A 21,016-nucleotide genomic window follows, 5' to 3' on the forward strand; every position below is an offset into this window, starting at 1 on the left:
GCAAAAGTAGAATACACATTCTTCTCAAGCACACATAGAACATTTTCTAGGATAGCTCATACATTAGACCACAAAACAAATCTCAGTAAATCTAAAATTATTGAAATCATACCAAATATCTTTTATGACCACAATGATATGAAACTAGAAATCAATAACAGGAAGAAAGCTGGAAAATACACAAATGAATGGAAATTAAACAACATACTGTTGAACAACCAATGTATCAAAAAAGATATCAAAAGGGAAAAAAAAATTTGAGACAAATGAAAATGGAAACACAACACACCAAAACTTAAGGGATAGAGCATAGGCAGTTTTAAGAGGGACATTTACATTGATAAATGTATACATCACAGAAGAAATAAGATCTCTAAAAAAAGTCTAACAGTACACCTCAAGGAACTAGGAAAAAAACAGACTAAGTCCAAAATTAGCAGAAGGAAGATAATAATAAAAATTAGAGCAGAAATAAATGAAATAGAGTACAAGGAAACAATAGAAAAGATTAATAAAACTAAGAATTGGTTCTTTGAAAAGATAAAATTGACAAAACATTAGCTAGACTAAGAAAAAAAAAAGACAGGACCCAAATAAATAAGATTATAAATGAAAGAGGAGACATTACAACTGATACCACAGAAATACAAAGAATCATAAGAGACTACGCTCAACAACTATAGCCAACAAACTGGACCACCTAGGAGAAATGGGTAAATTCCTAGAAATATACAAACTGTCAAGACTAAATCATGAAGAAAAAGAAAATCTGAACAGACCAACTAGTAAGGAGATTAAACCAGAAGTCAAAACCTCTCAACAAGGAAAATCTAGGACCAGATGGTTTCAGTGATAAGTTTTACCAAATGTTTAAAAAAGAATTAATATCAAGTCTTCTCAAACTCTTTCAAAAATTTGACGAGGGAACATTCCCAAACTCATTTTACAAAGCCATCATTACCCTGACACCCAAGTCAGGTAAGGACACCACAAGAAAAGAAAACTACAGGCCAACATCCCTGATGAATATAAATACAAAATTCTCAGAAAATACTAGAAAACTGAATTCAGCATCAAATTAAAAGGATTATACACCATGATCAAATGGTATTCATCTCTGGGATGCAAGGATGGTTCAAGATACACAAATCAATGTAATATATTATATCAATAGAATGAAAGATAAAAATCATATGCTCATTTCAATAGATGCAGAGAAGCACCTGACCAAATTCAACACCTATTTATGATAAAAAAATCTCAACAAATTGTATATAGAAGGAACATTCCTCAACATAATAAAGGCCATATGACAAATCTGCAGCTAACATCATACTGAGTACTGAAAGACTGAAAGTTTTTTAAGATCAAGAACAAGATGAGCGTGCCCACTCTCATCATTCCTATTCAACACTTTATTGGAAGTCCCAGCCAGACAATCAAGCAAGAAAAAGAAATAAAAGGCATCAGAATTGGAAAGGAAGAAGTAAAGTTCTCTCTATTTGTAGATGACATGATTATTTATATAGAAAGTCCTAAAGACTCCACCCCAAAACTGTTTGCTTTAATCAACAAATTCAATAAAGTTTCAGATACAAAATCAACATTAAAAAATCACTACATTTTTATACACTAACAACAAATGATCTGAAAAAGAAATTTAAAAAAAATCTCATTTACAATAGCATCAAAAAAACCCAAAAAACTTAGGAATAAATCTAACCAAGGAGGTGAAAGATCTCTACATTGAAAACTATAAAACATTGATGAAATAAAAGAAGACACAAATAAACGGAAAGATATCTTGTGTTCATGGATTGAAAGAATTAATATTGCTAAAATGTCCATATTACCCAAAGCTATTTATAGGTTCAGTGCAATCTCTATGAAGATTCCAATGGCATTTTTTACAGAAATGGAAAAAAAAATCTTAAAATTTGTTTGGAATCACAAAAGACACTGAATAGCCAAGGCAATCCTGAGAAAGAAGAGCTGGAGGCATCATACATCCTGGCTTCAAACTACATTACAAAGCTACAGTAATCGAAACAGTAAGGTACTGCCATAAAAAAGACACATATACCAATAGAACAGAATCATAAGCGCAGAAATAAACCCATGCATATACGATCAACTAATATTAGTCAAGAGGGTCAAGAATACTCATTGGAAAAAGAGTCTCTTCAATAAATGGCAGTGGGAAAATTGGATATTCACATGCAAAAGAAGGAAACTAGACCCGTGTCTTACACCACTCACAAAAAGTAACTTGAAATGTATCAAAGGCTTAGATGTAAGACCTCAAACCATAAAACTCCTGAAAGAAAACAGAGGGACGGGGACTTCCCTGGTGATGCAGTGGTTAAGAATCCTCCTGCCAATGCAGGGGACATGGGTTCGATCCCTGGTCCAGGAAGATCCTACATGCTGCAGAGCTGCTAAGCTCGTGAGCCACAACTACTGAAGCCTGAGCACCTAGAGCCTGTGCTCCACAACAAGAGAAGCCCCCACTCGACACAACTAGAGAAAGCCTGCATGCAGAAATGAAGACCCAATGCAACCAAAAATAAAATTTAAAAAAAAGCAAATTAAAAATAAATAAACATTAAAAAAATAAACAAAATAATAAAAAAATTTCTAAAAGCCGCTGAAATTTAAAAAAAAGAAAACATAGGGACAAAGCTCCTTGACATTGGTCTTGGCAATGATTTCTGTGATATGACACCAAAAGCATAAGCAACAAAAGCAAAAACAAATGGGCCTACATCAACTAAAAAGCTCTATACAGCAAAAGAAAACATCAACAAAATTAAATGGCAACCTACAAAGTGGGAAAAAATATTTGCAAAGCACTATCTGATAAGGGGGTTAATATCCAAAATATGTAAGGAACACATATAACTCAATAGCAAACACACACACACACACACACACAGGATTCAATTAAAAAAATGGCAAAGGACCTGAATAGACATTTTTCCAAAGAAGATATTCAAATGGCTGACAGGTACAAGACAAGCTGTTCAGCATCACTAATCATCCAGGAAATGCAAATCAAAACCACAATGAGATATCACCTCACACCTGTTAGAATAGCTATTATCAAAAATACAGGAAATGACAAGTGTTGATGAGGATGTAGAAAAAAGGGAACCCTTGTGCACCTTTGGAGGGAATGTAAATTGGTATAGCCCCTATGGAAAACAGTATCAAGGTTGCTCAAAAAACTAAAAATAGAACTACCATATGTGCAGCAATTCTACTTCTAGGCATATATCCGAAGAAAACGAAACCACTATCTCAAAGAGACATCTGCACTCCCATGTTCATTGCAGCATTATTCACAATAGCCAAGACATGGAAACAGCCTAAGTGTCCATAGATAGATGACTGGATAAAGAAAAGGTGACATATATAAAACTATGCATATAATTTAATATTATTATTAAATACTAAATATTACTATACAATATATAATACTAATACTATTTACTATATATATATATATATATATATATATAATTTAATATTATCCAGTCATGAAAAAAGAAGGAAATCCTATCATTGTTGACAACACAGATAAACCTCGAGGACATTATACTAAGGGAAATAAGTCAGACAGAGAAAGACATACTGTATGTTCTCACTTATACGTGAAATCTAATAAAACCAAACTCATAGAAACTGAGAACCCATTAGTGGTTATAGAAGTAGGAGGTTAGAGGTGGGGCAATGAGTGACGGTGGTCGGAAGGCACAAAGTTCCAGTTATAAGATGATAATTGTGATTGCAGTTAACAATACCATATTGTATAATTGAAAGCTGCTAAGAGAGTAGATCTTAAAAGTTCTAATTACAAGAAAAAAAGTTGTGTAGCTATGTGCAGTGATGGATGTTAGCTAAACATTGTGGTGATCATTTTGTGTGTGTGTGTGAGTGTGTGTGTGTGTGTATAATCACCTTAAACTTATGCAATATTATATGTCAGTTATATCTCAATGAAACTGAAAGAATAAAAGAGAATATCTTAAAAAAACAAATGTCAACGTTAAAAAAAAAAAACTGGAAGGCTCAAGATGGGATGCTACAAAATTTAGGCAGCTGTTCTCTATGCAATAGTTGTTACCACATCATTGCAAGAAAAAAAAGAAAACAGGTTAAGTAATAGTGTATGTGACACTTTTTATATCTGTCTTTTTTAAAATGAAAATATTTCCTTGCTTACTTAAATGTATTGCTCATGCAAGGCATGTAAACAACGAAATAAGAAATTAATTGAATCTTCCTTAAAACACTTGCTTTCTATAAAAAGTATGGACTGCTCTAGTTGTTCCATTAAAACTGCAAGGCTGTGCCTTTACTAAAAAGACAGTCTTGAACACATTCTCTTAGAGATCTGTTTATTTTTATTACATGCAACACAATGATTCACTGGTAAAGCCAGTGAAATTTGGTTTAGAATTTTCATTTTTATTTTTACTCTTCTCCATTTCCTTTGTAATATACAAACGTGTTTACAAAAGGTGACAGTTTTGATCTTGGGTCATTCCCACTATCAGTGATGCTATACTTTCACCAAAATTCCTATTTCTTGGAAATAAAATTTAAGAAAACAACAAAAAGGAAAGGAAGGTACAAACATAGAGAAGGAAAGAAAAAATAAGAGGAGGTGGGACAGGAAATCTTACCCACAAGTAGGAACAGGATTAAAAAAAAGAAAGAATAATTTATTGAGTTGAAAGAAAAGACTAATGTGTCTTTTTCTGTCCCTCTCTCTTCCTTGTTTTCCTTCCCCCCCCACTCCCTCTCTCCTTCCTTCCTTCCTTTTTTTCAGTGTAGGAACTTCCTTTTAATCTCCACAGAATCTGAAAGGTTTCCTCCAGATTTCTACCCTCTATACTGGGCTAGAATTCAAGGTCAAATGCTTGATTTTTCTCAACTAAGAGATAAGTGGAGGCAATGAATAACTAGTGAGTTGAGCAGAAATGCAAGAGCTGAGCCCCTTACCTGTCACTTCACAAGTCAACGCAACACTCTGTTTCTCTTTTACCTTCACATCTTCAAATGTATTTTCACCCACAATGTGAGGTGGTACTAAAAAAAAAAAAAAAAAAGACAGAAAAAGTAACAGTTCTAACAGCAGAATGGTTACTTAGAGGCATCTATTTTCATATTTTTATTAGGCTGTACCCTTTAAAACAATCCCTCCAAATTCTCATCATTATTTGTTTACTAGAATAATGTTATCATATTGTTTGATCAATTCTAAGATATACTATAAAGTTATATGTCATAAATTCAATTATAATGAATTTTATTGTACGTAAATCATAAAATCTGGATAAATGTCAACAAGTCAATGAGTAAAAAAATCTATTAGACATTTATTTCTCCCTCTATAACTCTGATAAGCACTCACATTAAACAAGTTATCAGAGTCTTAGAACATTGTTGAACAATTGTGAACTGATAAGACATGGCATTTCAGCCTTTTTAATCCAACTGATTACGTACAAACCATTCTAACATTGAATTCTTGCCAAGAGTGACAGTCCAGGGGCCAAAGAATACATAAATGTAAGTTCAAGCTGCAGATAAATTTTAACTCTGCTTCCAGAATGTATTTAAGACAATTTTATTTTGTCTAGATATTGTAAGTTATATAAATACCTAATACTGAAAGCCCAAAGGTTTTTCTTTCTTCACCAGCTGCATTCCTTACAACACAAGTATACTGGCCAGCATCTTCCATTCTGGTCTGCATCAACCGCAGAGTCCTTCCTCCTGGAGAAGCAAACCACCAGATGACGCAAAAAGAAATCTGTAACTTTACAAGTTAGCCGTGTAGTGCTGAATTTTGGGAAAATTTAATCAATTCACTTCAAAGGCCTTTAAAATGCATTTATGGCAAGCTTTTTAAAAATATCACATTTTAAGGCTATACGAAGCAGAACAGATAATTCAGAAGAAATTTCTGATTTAATGGATAAAAAAAGTTAATACAAACCTAGGTGACAGCAAGTAAGAAATGGAGTTTCAGAGGTACTGTTTGAACATAATCTTGAAAGGTAAGTATTCTTTAACACAGAGAGGAGTTAAGAGACACCGCTGTAGGTAGAGTATGAATGAGGATCTAGAGGTAGAAAGTAGATGTGAGGTGTGGCACCTAAAACAGAACAGGCAGATAAAACAGTGAGAGATGAGACTAGTTGGAGTATGACCAGATTCTGTGGGCCTTTGAATGCTATGCTAAGGAATTTAGACTTTATTGTGTTCACTAAAGGCTATGGAAGTACATAAACAAAAAAGTCATGCTCTGATTCGTTCTTTAGAAAAACAACTGTGACAGGATGTTTATGAAAAGATTCCCAGTTTGTCGTGGAACACATGAAATGGGAACGTTAGAAAGAGGACTACACCAACTACCCAGATTGGGGTGACATCAATATACAAGTGATGAATGAAACCAGGAAGACTGACTACCAGTTTTCAACTGAGTTTCATGGAATTCTAGCACTATTTACATCAAAGTTTATGAGGGTCACTTTGTTCATTAGCACGACGCTGATTTTGTTCCTCTTTATATTTTGAACTTCTATGTAATGAAGAAAGATTCTGGTAGACTGGGAATGAAACTCTGATATGCTGAAGGGTGTAATTTGGAGGAAATCTCCTATTAAGGACCAAGGAAGAGGAGCCAGCAGATGAGACTGAAACAAAGCTGGCAGAGAACAAAGAGACACACTGAGAGAATAGAGTCCTTGAGGACACGGGGAGAGGGAAGGGTAAGCTGGGATGAAATGAGAGAGTGGCATGGACTTATATACACTTTGTGTGCTTTGTGTCCACCTAGAGGGGTGGGATAGGGAGGGTGGGAGGGAGACATAAGAGGGAGGGGAGATGGGGCTATATATATATATATATATATATATATATATATATATATATATATATGTATGTATAGCTGATTCACTTTGTTATACAGCAGAAACTAACACACCATCGTAAAGCAATTATACTCCAATAAAGATGTTTAAAAAAGTGTAAATCATTTCTTAGGTTTTGTAATAATTTTCCACTCGGTGTATTTTTGCTTAGTACCCTGAATTTGAACTAAAAACATTGAAATGGTTAAACATAAAATTTTCATGTAAATATGCACCTGGATCTGAATTTATCAGGAGTTTCCATCTGCTTTATGTTTTTATAAACACAAGCCCTCATTGAGCTTTTCCTATAAGCAACCTACTCATCCTCAAACCAATGAAAGGTGAACTCGGTAGTATCTTATTTAGACAGACAAAACTGATTACCTAAATTCAGTCTTTTACCACAGTTGAATTTAAATAAGCAAAGTTGAATACAGAAATTCCCTAAACATGTCAAAAAACTTATGTTAATTAGGAAAGGATTCAAAAGCACTCACTGCTACTTCAGATTAGTGAGACCATAATATGATTCCAGTTGAGAGATACTAAAAAAATACAATGTTTATGAGTCATTGCTGGCTCTGCAAACCTCAACCTCATAATCATAAATCTCATGATCTTTCCTTTCTCTTTGTTTCCTGGTCCTCTCCCTTATTGCAGTGAAAGACAAAAAAGGGTTGGACAGTAAATTATACTTAGATGGAGACATTTCTCGTACCTATTAAATTTTTATAGCAGCTATCTGTTCTTGGCAGACAACTTCATAACAATGATAGGACCTTCAACAAAGTACTTCTTTCAGAAAAGCTTGACTTAACGTCTCAGGAGGACTAATCTTAATGAAACAGAAATATGCAGCCGATCAAGGAACAAGCGAGTCATACGCCATTCATCTGATTCTCAGTCATCGATTGCACAACACACATGTTCAGACTGTAAAACTGAATGACTCTTCTGGCAGCACCACAAGGTGAAGTACATTTAATGTGTTCGCTCAGGGATTTCCAGCTGCTAGTCAAGCAAAACAAAGCTATACAGTAGAACCAAAACACTACTCCTGTGGATCTATAATAAGCCAGAGTACCTCATTTTATCTTGCCTTTTTCATTTCCAGGAGCCCTGATGTAGTTATTATATTTAAAAAGAATTCCTACTTTTTCAGCAATTGAGAATTTAAAAAAACCCAATAATATAAGGATGATTATAAGATAAGAAGATAATGTGTTCAGGTTTTTGGTAACCAAACTGCAATGAAATCTTTGCCATCCGTATGCATTCCTTAAGATCAACAGAGGCAGGCAGTCCTTCAAAAATGAAAGCATTGTAGGACACAGGAAAGTTTCCTAGGATAGGGAGACCCAAATCTTTTACCAGGTTGTCTATGGCAAATAACAACAAACATGTATTGGATGCTTAGGATATAAGTAGGCACTGTGTTAGCTGCTTTACACATATTAACTCATCTTTACAAAACCCCCTAAGAGGCAAATACCACTAGTATCCTCACGTTACAAGTGAAGAACTGAAGTTAGCAAAGTTAAGAAACTTGCCTGAGGTTATAAATCTAGTATTATAGGCAATAGATATAATAATTATAGCAATGTATATTCCTCATTAAGCCCCTATCATTTGTAGACCAAGATCTTGAAGAAACAGAGGGATCTTAGGCTATTCAGACCTAATTCAAATACTAGGAAAGTATCTTTTCTGAAAAAGCCTTCAAAAGTGAGAATTTAAACTTTGAACAAATTTAGGGGCAGGGAGCTTGTTACCTCTTAAAATAGCTCATCTTGACTTTCAACAATACAAATATTTCTTAAAGTTGTTTGTATTCAGACCGAAATCTGTCCCTAGAATTTTCCATACACTGGTATTACTTTTAACCTTTGGCACTAGATGGAACCAACATAATCTTTTCTATGCCATGGCTCTTCAAGTATTTAAATGTAATTTTCACTATGCTGTCATGAGTTACACAAGGTTTATTTTTTCAGGTTAAATAGAATTGGACATATAGTTTACTTTGCAATAATTTGCCATCATGATTATCCTCCTTCGAAAATACTGTCAATAAATCCTTCTTCTAATCTTCCTAATGAGTAAGTTAAATCCACAATACAACTGGTGTTTTACTTGTTTTATTGGTGAAAATATATTTTATTCATGTGGCAAAACACTGCATCTGTTTTCATGATAAACACATTATACTGTTAATGCATACTCAATAACCAAACCAATTCAGAGATCTTTTCATATGAAGAATTCTGAAGATATATCTCACCCTAATTTTCACCATTGGTTTTTTAATGTGAGTGCAGGAGTTTACTTAACTTTCATTTTGTTAGGTTTAACTCAAAAGTTCCAGAGTGAGGTGTGTTTGAATTCAGATGCCTTCATTCAGCACATTAGGTATTCTTCTAAATATCCAAGCTTTTTATTACCCATAAACTTGGCAAGATTATTTTCTTAGTCTGTACTCAAATTATTACTGAAAGGGGCCAAGTGCAGATTCCTGTGGCATGCCCCAAGACACCTCTCTCGACACTTACGCTGATCCATAAAGAATAAGCTAATAGATTTTCCTACATAATTAGATAAGGAATAAGAGGAATATGTTTTTTATAATAATGATAAAATCTTAGCTCACTTGAAACTATTCCATCTTGGAAATATAAATCTCACTCAGATTAGAGTTGTGAAAAAATTTAAACTCGTGGTTATAGAGATATGTTATACAACATTATTCACTCTAGGCTCTGGCTTCAAGTATTTCTTTTCATTCTTCGCTTTTCAGATTGGTTGGTACTCATTCCAGCATGAATTATAGAGATATGTTATATAACATTATTCACTCTAGGCTCTGGCTTCAAGTATTTCTTTTCATTCTTCACTTTTCAGATTGGTTGGTACTCATTCCAGCATGAATGCTCTGACATCCCCATGATTTAAGTAATAAGTGAGTGCCAAGATTTCTTTGTCAAAAGGATATAGAGATATTTAGAGATTTTCCCCATTGTCATATAGCTTCTGATGTCCTAAAATTTTTTCTTAATATGATCAGTGGGTATTATAGTAAGCAGCTAGATCATAAAGAAAAAAATAAGACATGGAGTTATGAGAAATTAAGGAGAAAATGTGGCCACAGGAAGCTAATCAGATTATCAGGCTACAAGAATTTCTAATACCTGAGAGAATTCTCAGAGAACTGCTAAAGTTGACAGGACACCCATCTTTAAGCCAGGTAATTGAAGGCAGGGGAATTCCTGAAGCTTCACAAGTTAGGGACACTGAGTTTTTTTCCACCACACTGATATTTTCAGGTGTCCTGTGGTTTCCTATGATGCTTGGAGGGGCTGTAAGACAAAACAAAACAAACAAGAAATGGAAAGGAGGGTGGCTAGTATGTAACAAACACCAAATTCTAAACAGCTTATTCTTAAAAATAAGGCTTCCATTTTCTAGTCAACAGTAAGCAAAATAAGCAATCACAACAGTAAGATGATGATGATGATGATGATGACGATGACGACAACACTCCTGGAAGTAAAAATGTCACTTCTTCCTCACTAATAGCAACATATGACTTTTTTTTTTTTTTTTTTTTTTGTACGTGGGCCTCTCACTGTTGTGGCCTCTCCCGTTGCGGAGCACAGGCTCCCGACGCGCAGGCTCAGCGGCCATAGCTCACGGGCCCAGCCGCTCCGCGGCACGTGGGATCCTCCCAGACCGGGGCACGAACCCGCGTCCCCTGCATCGGCAGGCAGACTCTCAACCACTGCGCCACCAGGGAAGCCCGACTTTTTTTTTTAATTTGTTTATTTTATTTATTTATTTTTGGCTGCATTGGGTCTTAGTTGCAGCACTCGGGCTCTTCGTTGCAGCATGTGAGCTTCTCTCGAGTTGTGGCGTGCGGGATTTCTCCCTCTAGTTGTGGTGCAAGGGTTCCAGGTTATGTGGGCTCTGTAGTTGTGGTGCGTGGGCTCCAGAGTGCGTGGGCTCTGTAGTTTGCAGCATGTGGGCTTCTCTAGTTGAGGTGCCCGGGCTCAGTAGTTGTGGCATGTGGGCTTAGTAGCCCCACAGCATGTGGGATCTTAGTTCCCTGACCAGGGATCAAACCTGCATCTGCTGTATTGGAAGGTGGATTCTTTACCACTGGACCACCAGGGAAGTCCCCAAATGACTTTCATATTGTTATTCTAATAGTGGTGAATGATTTTCTGTGAGTCACTCATCTTTTCTGGTAATATGGATTCATGACTTTCTTATAGGCAGAATTTTCTAACAAATAATTCTAGTATTAAAAATTAAAAACAATCAAACAAATTAGAAGCTCAAAACCTCGTGAAACACACCAGCTTTCATGTTATCTATACTAACCACATTTTTGTTCCTTGGGCTAGTTGTTTCCTTGCTGGTTTTTTCCTTATTTTCACCCCAATCCATCTCATGGAGACAAATGTGGTTTCAACTGGAATAGGAGCAGTAGAGTTGATGGGACTTAGTGACACCAGATATGAGAAAAAGAGGAGTCAAGGATGATTCCTAGGTGTTTCCCTTGCTCAATCACATTAGGGGGTGGGATTGGCACAATCACCCATGAGAGAGTGTGGATAGAGAAGCAGGTATTGCCCATTTCAGAGCCCTGGGGCATTCTAACACTACAGGCTGGAAGAGTAGAGGGAAACAATAAGGTAGGTTGAGAGGAAGGAGTTGCCTGAGAGTTAGAGACCAACCAAGAGGGGCAGGGGTGGGGCAGTTCCAGAAGCCTAGAAAAGACATAAGTGACCAGCTCCTTGGGGTCAAATATGCCTTGTGAATGCAGAAATGTGAGACACACAAAGTGGGTTGAGAAGACGGGTTTGGGCAATGAGCAGAGTAGAATCAGGATAGTCTGAGGATAGAGTGACAAGTCACATTGACCCAACAGTCCTGGACAAGTGCAAGGGCTGGGTCAGAGGAGAACCAGTGTTAAAACCCAATTAAGCCAGCACTGGAACATAGATAAAACAAGGCTACACAGAGGCCTTGAGTGCCTCTATGTCCCTCATTAGCCCCATGGAAAGCTACCCCTCCATCATGTTTTCCTTCTGCACACAGAAGGGCCAGTGACACCCTCCACTTTCAATGGTCTTGCAGAATTGAAGTACATGGAAGATTGAGCCAACTGGAATTTAGCCTAATCTGAGACCTTGATTTCTCAACATCAGTCTTGCCTAGGAAATTTTATGACAGAAATTCTTGTTAATACAACTGACCTAAATGTCCCTCCCTAGAGAATTGATCAAATAAAGTATGAAACATTCAAATAATGAAATAGTAAGCACCCGTTAAAAAGAATGAAAAAACCACAATCTAACAAAATGATACATAGGACTGATCCCTTTTCAGTCTTTAGCTTTGGTTTACACACTGGCTGCAAACTACAAGATCTTAATACTGGACTTTGTGCATGTTCTAACTGGATTTAAGTTACAAGACCATGTCTATTAGATTTACCATTTCTATAGATTTAAAAAATGCAATTCAAATTGTATGCATACAAATAGGTGTCCCTGAGTACATGTGTGTTTGGTCCATTCCTACGGACATTTACTGCTCATTACTTAGAATTTTAAAGCTGACTTCAGTACAACTTATGCCCATCTGATGCTCAGTCAGTAAGCTCTAAGGAACCTAGACATACACTAGCCAAGTCAGCTAATGTGGAAAACACAGAATCATGGAATATTACTTGGGATAGCACTGGATCAAAAGTACTTGAAGAAGGTAATTATCTACTTTACTATGTGCTTTCCTAAAAGAATATCCAATATATGTTTATTTCAGCAAGGTAAGATATGGAAGGTCAGGCATAGTAGGAGGAGTGATGAGACTGATCTAAAGAAGTGGTGCAAATGTAGAAAATAATCGACTATAAACAAAAGACTCAACATTTGAGGCCTATATCTCCCATCCAGGAGGCTACAGATTATATTAGCCAGTGAATAGACCTATTGAGCCTGTTTATACTTACTGTGTACACTTAAGTCATATTTTCTGTCAGTCATTCCTGCTATATTCACAGCAACACACACATAACGGCCTGTGTCAGACACATGGACATTCTTCAGCTGAAGGATATGACCTTTATCCGTTACTTCCATTCCCCTTCCCTTAGTCAAAGGGCGGCCATCTTTCATCCAGGTCACTGTTGGTTGAGGAATACCCTCCACCTCACACTCTAAGGAAATGCTCTTCCCTCGAGTTACGATGATTTCAGTAGGGTGGGTGCCGCTGTTGGCTATAGCTGGTCGAACTGGGAAAAAAAAGAAAAGAATAGGAAATGTTTGCCTTAAGTCTTATATAAGAATTTTCATCAGGCAAAGTTAAATTCTTTTTTTTTTTGAAAGAAAATGCTTTATTGTTTCTTGTGGCCATACAAGCAGTACAAATTTACAACAAAACAAAAATCACAAAATTCAGAAAAGTAGAAAGCTCACTCACCATGCTATAATCGAATATACCCACTGAAAACATTTAGGTCTTCATGAAACCAACCATTACAAAATGAAATTAAAGAAAACCTACTAAGCACAATAACATAAAAACAAATATCTAGGAATAATATGACAAAACACACTAAATTCATTTTTGATGTCAAAAAATTAGCTACTAAAGAAAAGACCCAGGACTGATAGACATGGCATTGCTGTACTGAGAGGTAGAATTCTTCTCCAATGTACCTAAACGGGTTCATAACTAAAATAAAGCTATCAATATAGTAAGGAAAGAATACTGCATTAGCTACTTTCCCTGATTTTGAGAAGTTATACAACTATTTGAATTATCATTTGTAGCTCTAACCCAGGGAAGTCTTCTAGTACTAATTTTAAAGTAGATATGATAGCCTAGCTCATGACCTAATGTCTGTTACCAATTCCTTTCTTCCTTTCACTAGAGGAGTTGGAAAAGCTGACTTTCTCAGTCTTTGTTGGAAATTGAGGTGACCTCAGGAATCACCGTAGACCTAAAGAGTCTAAATGGAGGTCTGCTGGCAGGGGTGAGGTGAGGGGGCGGGTTTGGGAAATTTTTTGCTCTCCTGCCAAAAGAGAAAGATACCATTCTTTCCCCTTCTCACACTGCCTTCAATGTGGACTTGATACTACAAATGCAGCAACCATCTTGAGATAACAAAGGAAGGACCAGGAGGATCCTAGATCTCCTGTCCTGATAAGAGTAAGGTGCAGACCAACTCCAGTGACTGCCAGCCTCAGGCTTCTCATTATGTGAGAAAATAAACCTCTATTTGTTTAAGCCACTGATGGCCAGTGATTCTGTAAATTTATAGCTAAATTCACCTAGTGGATACTGATTCCAAGAAAGAAGATTAAACCAACTCAAATACACATGTGTGTGGGAAAGAAAATGGACCAGTGTTGGTAAGCCTGTGTTCCAGGGCCAATCCTGTCACATACAAGCCATGTGACCTCAGCTGGTCATGGAAACTTCTCTGGGCTTAAGTTTCCACATACATTTTTGAGGCAATATTTTTGTCTCATACCCCAGCTATGTAAAGATTAAATGAGGTAATGTAAATATTTTAAATACTTTAAAATCTTATATAAATTAAATATTCTTTACAATGAGGTGTTTTTACATATTGTAAATATACCCTATGGTACAATGCCATCTTCTCCATTCCACACATACACTATCCTGACCCCCAAAAGTTACAGCCACATTGATATATCTGCCAGCAGCAAGCTGATGCAGATGTTCAGCTGTATTGCTGAATAAATAACAGCTAGAAATAAGTAATTACTCTCTTTATTACATCAGCACAATTAAAATTTGTGTGTCTTTTTTTTTTTTTTTTTTTTTTTTTTTTTTCTGTACGCGGGCCTCTCACCGCTGTGGCCTCTCCCGTCGCGGAGCACAGGCTCCGGACACACAGGCCCCGCGGCCACGGCTCGCGGGCCCAGCCGCTCCGCGGCACGTGGGATCTTCCGGGATCGGGGCACGAACCCGCGTCCCCTGCACCGGCAGGCGGACTCTCAACCACTGCGCCACCAGGGAAGCCCCTTGTGTGTCTTATGAAAGGTATAGTTGTCCCTGGGTATCCATTGGGAATAGTCCCAGGACGCCCTCAGATACCAAAATGCTCAAGTCCATTCTATATAAAATGGCATAGTATTTGCATATAAGCTATGTACATCCTCCCTTATACTTTAGATCATTACTAGATTAGTTATAATACTTAATACAATGTAAATACTGTGTAAATAGTTGTAAATACAATGTAAATGCTATGTAAACAGTTGCCTGGTGCGTGGAAATTCAATTTTTGCTTTTTGTAACTTTTTGGATTTTTAAAAAATATTTTTCAGTCTGCAGTTGGTTGAATCCATGGATGCAGAATCTGTGGATATGGAGGGCCAATTGCATACTATAACCATACCACTTTGAATGACTCTTAAAGATATGAAGAAAAAGTAAAAGGGAAGGATGGAGAGGTTTTTTTAAAAAAATTGTGCCAAAGCCTGGCTAACTAATAACTTACTGTAAACTTGCAGATTGTAGTCTTTCTTTGCTGTTCCAGCAACATTTGATGCCACACATGTATAGAGCCCTGCATCAGATTCTTCTGCAACTGAAATCTGCAAATGCCTGCCTCCAGATAAAGTTCTGACCCGCCCTGCAGAATCAGCCAGCACTGGGGAGCCTGCAAAGAAAACCAAGTGGCAGAATGTGAAGCATAAATGTAAGGTGTTTTGTGTATATACTCTAATGAGTATATATACATATATATTTACTTCCTAGTTCACATACTTAAAAGGCAGAGGACACTGTATAATAATCTATGCAAAAAGGAGGAGGAGGAAGATAAAGAGCAGACTATCTTCTGCAAATTTTTCTTTCAATCAATATTGCCTTTAAAAGAAAACATACTTAGTAAAACAAACAAAATAAAATCTTTAAGTAAAACAAGAATTATTTTTTAGATCAGCTAAAAATTTAGATGATCTGATACTTAATGGAAACAGATATTTGTTGATGAATAACTAAAAATCTGTTCAACTGCAGAATTCAATCTTAACGTACATTACAAAACTGTCACAAATACAGCAAAAATGTTTGCTTTAAAAAAAGAAAAATTTTAAACCTATTTTAAAGAAGAAAGAAATAGTTCATTGAATGGTGGATTCTTGATCATTATAGCTGCCCTACAATGCATTTGATTAAAAAAGAATTAATGGAGAAAATTAATTTCTTCTTGGGAGCAGTGAGTCTCAAAACTGACAATTTTCAGGTTGATATTGTAGAAGTATCACATACGGCACATTTAACACAAAGCAATTCTGCTGTCTGGTATTTTCCCGTGCAAAGCTTAAGAAAGTTTGTTGGCATGTTTCTCAAACAAAATATAAATTCACTTAATATTTATATTTAATTTTATAAATGTCAGAGGATGAAAACTGACCTTTCTTCTTCCAAATGAGATTTGGGGGTGGAATACCACTTGATTCACACAATAGACTAATAAGATGCCCTTCAATGACTGTAAGCTGAGCAAGTTCATCAGAACCATAAATATTCGGTGGTACTGAAAGATTAAAAAAAGGAAAAAATATTATTTTACACTCAAATATAAAATTTCCCTAACACTTTGCATGTAAAAATAAAAAAGGTTCCCACTCAAATGGTACATATAAATAATTTAGCACTTGAGGTTGACATATCAACACCACATTAAAAGTCAACTGTAAGACCTAGAATAAATACCTAATAGCAGACTTCCCATTTTCACAGATAGAAACTTAATTATCAAAACACTCAGAGTGATATAAAAAGGAGATACAGTCTAGATATTTAGACATCTTGCACCAAAAGAAATGAAGACACTTACCAAATTTAAATTTAACCCAGTCATTGTGCCTCTCCAGCTTTGATATCTCAGATGTTGAAAAGAATAGAAAGACATCAGGCATATAACATATAGTAAAGAACAGAGGTAAGGAATTTGATCTGAGAAACAGACATGCTACCTATCCTAGATTGCACAGTCTGCATCCCCCCATTGATCTCCAGCTTCTGCTTGGAACCCCCAAAGTGAATTCTGACTACCCACACTTTACTCAAAGAGGCTGAGTCTGCATTTGCTGGTTGAACTCTCCCTTGGGACACTTTTCTGGTTGCAGTATTATCACGTGATAGATGCTTATTCTCCCAAGCTCCTGGGAGTTGAGGAGTGGGAGAATCCTCCTCACTGCCAATGCTGCTCCCAGCCATTGTTCAAGCACCCCCATGAAAGTCTCTATTCTTTTGAGGCTAATGTCACCCACTTACTTCTTTTTTTCTTATCACCATCTGTGAACCTGTCATTCTTTTTCCATTCACTGAACAATTTGGTACTTGTTTTTATCCTTTCTCTTTACATGAAGACCTGCCACATTCTGTATGAACTGAATATCCACATGTCTAAACACGTGGCTACTCAGTTCCTTGATCTGCTCATCCTGTTCTCCATCAGAGGCCATACCCTTTTCACCATCTAGAACATTTCTCCTATTAATTTATAAATTTAGGCCACTTTCTGACAACTGCTCTATCCTTATAGCTCTTTCACGCAACTATTCCCAATTCTCAATTCAATGACCTAATTGAATCTCAAGTCTTTAAACCTCTCAGAAGCCTCCCAACCTAGCTGCTTACTCTTTTATTTACCAACTTCACTATCCAACTTAGATTTCATGATCAGTAATTTCAGCTAGTCCTCTGCCAATATTTTCAACTGCCTGGCACCATTGCTCTTCCTATTTGGCAATACCCTTAATTTGGGATGAATCCTATAGTTCACTCTGTCATCACCTATCCCACAGATGAAAATTGTACAGAAGAAAATGACAACTACACAAATTGCCACCACTATAAATTCATGATCTCCAACCCAAACTCCACCTCCTCTACTCCCATGGCTTCCAAATCTGTACCTTCCAAATCTGTACCTGTAATGCAGATACTCTCTGAGATCTGGACTTTTATATCTGACTACTTAACATCTCATCTTGGATGCCTTAGAGGCACTGTCAAACTCAACTTGCCGCAAACTGAACTCAGTAACCAGTGTCATTGCCTTTCTTCTTAAGCTCTCTATGCCTACATGTGGCATAGTACCTAGAACACAGAGTCACCCTATAAATGATTTTTGAGGTCTCAACTTTCTCTCCCCTATCATTCATTCTTACATTGACTGCAACCTGCTTTCCTCTTTAAGAGGCATTGGTCTACTCAGTTGTGAAGTACACTTTGTATTTTATGTCTCATTTGGCTTCTCTGCAATGTGTGCCATTATTCATTCATTCATTCACTCATCTATCTAACCACGTCCAACTTATTTGTTGTCTGTGTTCTTCTTCTGGGAACACCATTGTCCCTTAGTTTCCATGACACAAGCTTTACCCAGTTTTCCTCCTCCCTCTTTGACTGTTCCTTCTCAGTTTCCCATTTGGGGGTCTCTTTTTCTGTCTCCCTTCTTATGTGATATGTGAGGGTCATTCTATACAGTACTCTTTTGTACACATTCTTCTTATTCTCACTAAGGGATCTCAACTACTACGTATACACTCATGCCTCTAACCTCATATTTTTAACTGTTATCTCTTTCTCCTGAGCTATAGGCTCATAATTCTGATGGCATAGAGGACAGCTTCACATGAACAGTCTACAGGTATCTCTAATACAGCATTTTAAAAATGAATTCGTCACCTCACTTTCTAATTGATCATCACTCCAAATTTTTCTTTTTCTTTTCTTTTTTTTTTTCAAACTTTACTTGATAAGACTTAGCTCAGTGTTGTCCATACTGGGAGTTATATGAATATTCTCCCCATTTGAAAGAAATGAGAAGAGAAGGGAAAGAAAGGAAATACAAAGGGAGAAAAAGGATGGAAGGAGGTAGGAACAGAAGTGAATGATACATAACAAACATGTAGCAAATATAAATGTACTGCATAGTAAACTCTGTCGTTTAACAGTAAATCCTTTTACAGGTGAATGATAATACTTCTTACAATTTTCCTCAAGATTTTTTAAAATGATAATGATTTATAATTAACAAGTCATTTTATACATAAAATATTTATTCTCTATTGGAATTAGATTACTTCCTCTACCTATTTTTATTTTAAAATGTGTTTTTGAATTAACTTTTATAATCAAAGGTAAATTTCAGGTTACTATCTCAAAAATTAAAAAGTTTAAACAAATACAATCAAAATTAAGAGAGCTTAATATGTTATAAATGAATTTAAAGAAGTACTTAAAATAAAGGTGAATATGTAGGAAATGGGAACACTGTTAAACATAGTGTAACAACTACAGTGATATAAAAGTTGTGACTATTCCTAAGAATTATCTTAATTAGTAATAGTAAAACTTCAAGCAAGAATAGCTTTGTACATTCGTCAGCGGAGTAATCCCATCTCCCACCCACAAGTGCATGTGTTCTCTTTCTCTCACACAAATATAATTCACATACACAATTTAGCCTTTTGACTTATTTTCAACTGACCAACACACTCTCTGTTCATGGAGAACACTCAATCATTAGAGGATCTCAGTTGTAGAAGCTAAAAGGCATATTAATCAGGCAGGAGAGCAGAACTGTTCTGCATCAAAGTTACAGTGACCAACATGTTTAGGTTCAGGAAATCCGTCTAGTTGCTCTTGAATTAATTATATAAGCTGATATTCAGGACAGTTCAGCATCATTTAAACATATTAATTAGTGTCCATGTCTGTATTATGATCAATTTTAGTTATGTGGTTGGTTATTTTAAGAACTGACACAAAGAATCAAAGATTAAACCACAAGCTGTGTCATTTGCTTTACAGGGGCTGATCCCACTTACCCCAAATGTTGACATTATAGTTTTTCTCAGTTTTTCCAGCAACATTTGTTGCCTCACAAGTGTAACGACCACTATCTTGAACCTGAGCATCTTCAATCTGAAAACAAAATCATGCTTTGAAACCACAGTTTCTATTTCGTAAGTAATTGGGGCTTTTCTATTAATGTTATTTGTGATCTCTGATTTTTCTTTTGTGTTCTGAAGGTTTTCAAACATGTAAAAAATAGAGGGAGGGCCTCCCTGGTGGCGCAGTGGTTGAGAGTCCGCCTGCCGATGCAGGGGATACGGGTTCGTGCCCCGGTCTGGGAGGATCCCATATGCCGCGGAGCGGCTGGGCCCGTGAGCCATGGCCGCTGAGCCTGCGCATCCGGAGCCTGTGCTCCGCAACGGGAGAGGCCACAACAGTGAGAGGCCCGCGTACGGAAAAAAAAAAAAAAAAAAAAAATAGAGGGAACAGTAAAATGGATGGCTATATGCCCATCACCCACATTCAACACTTATCAAGATTCAGCAATTCTCATTTATGTCATACCTTATTTGAAACTCATTAATTTTACTGTTTGAAGGTCTAGAAAGGCCTTTTAAATATGATTCAGATAAAATAACAAAAAAATCACAATTAATTTCTGAATATGTTATTCAGGGCTTTAAATATACAATCTTTCCATGCCCAGGTCCTTGTGCAATAAAATAATACCCATACTATTAATTTATTATGTCTTCTCCCATATTGGGTTTGTAAGCTTCTTCAAGCCAGGTATTATACTCAATTAGTCTCAATCTCCTAATACCCAGTTTGGTGCTTAGTAGATAACTGAATACCAGTAAATACTTTCCATATATTTATCTGCAACATACATTAATACTCATTTATCATTTATTCATAGACCTTTCAGCAGTTATGAGAATCTTGTACCAGGTACTATAGGTAGAAGATACAAAGAAGTATGGTGTAATATATGGTTTCTGACTTGAGTTTTCAATCTAGTTGAGAATATAATGTATGTGAACATAAAAAAAGAGTTTAATAATAAACAAGGTATAAATAAGAATATAAGATAATCTAAGAGGTACAACAAACAGTATGTAATTGCTAAAAGCTTTGAAATCAATTGCTAAAACATTCAAAAGAGAATCATTGCAGTTGGAGTTATCATTAAAAGTATTTAGTACAGCAGGGGTACACTAGAAGTTTTC

General features: G+C 36.2%; 1 protein-coding gene across 5 annotated transcripts in view; it reads right to left on the reverse strand.

The window, feature by feature from the left end:
* The window catches only part of HMCN1 (hemicentin 1), a gene marked incomplete at its 5' end in the record, with an annotated part of 518,370 nt that overhangs the window by 170,351 nt on the left and 327,003 nt on the right, over nucleotides 1-21,016 (reverse strand). For all 5 annotated transcript variants that reach the window (XR_014293546.1, XM_082615777.1, XM_082615778.1 and 2 more), the window contains 7 exons: nucleotides 5,008-5,094; nucleotides 5,671-5,784; nucleotides 10,115-10,282; nucleotides 12,943-13,224; nucleotides 15,469-15,630; nucleotides 16,390-16,512; nucleotides 19,820-19,916. Coding sequence is in view for 4 of the 5 variants with exons in the window: in XM_082615777.1 (XP_082471903.1) it covers nucleotides 5,008-5,094; nucleotides 5,671-5,784; nucleotides 10,115-10,282; nucleotides 12,943-13,224; nucleotides 15,469-15,630; nucleotides 16,390-16,512; nucleotides 19,820-19,916 (1,033 nt within the window). The remainder of the gene's footprint in view (nucleotides 1-5,007; nucleotides 5,095-5,670; nucleotides 5,785-10,114; nucleotides 10,283-12,942; nucleotides 13,225-15,468; nucleotides 15,631-16,389; nucleotides 16,513-19,819; nucleotides 19,917-21,016) is intronic.

Source organism: Mesoplodon mirus (assembly GCF_964341445.2).
Source record: "Mesoplodon mirus genome assembly, chromosome: 3".
Lineage (NCBI taxonomy): Eukaryota > Metazoa > Chordata > Mammalia > Artiodactyla > Ziphiidae > Mesoplodon > Mesoplodon mirus.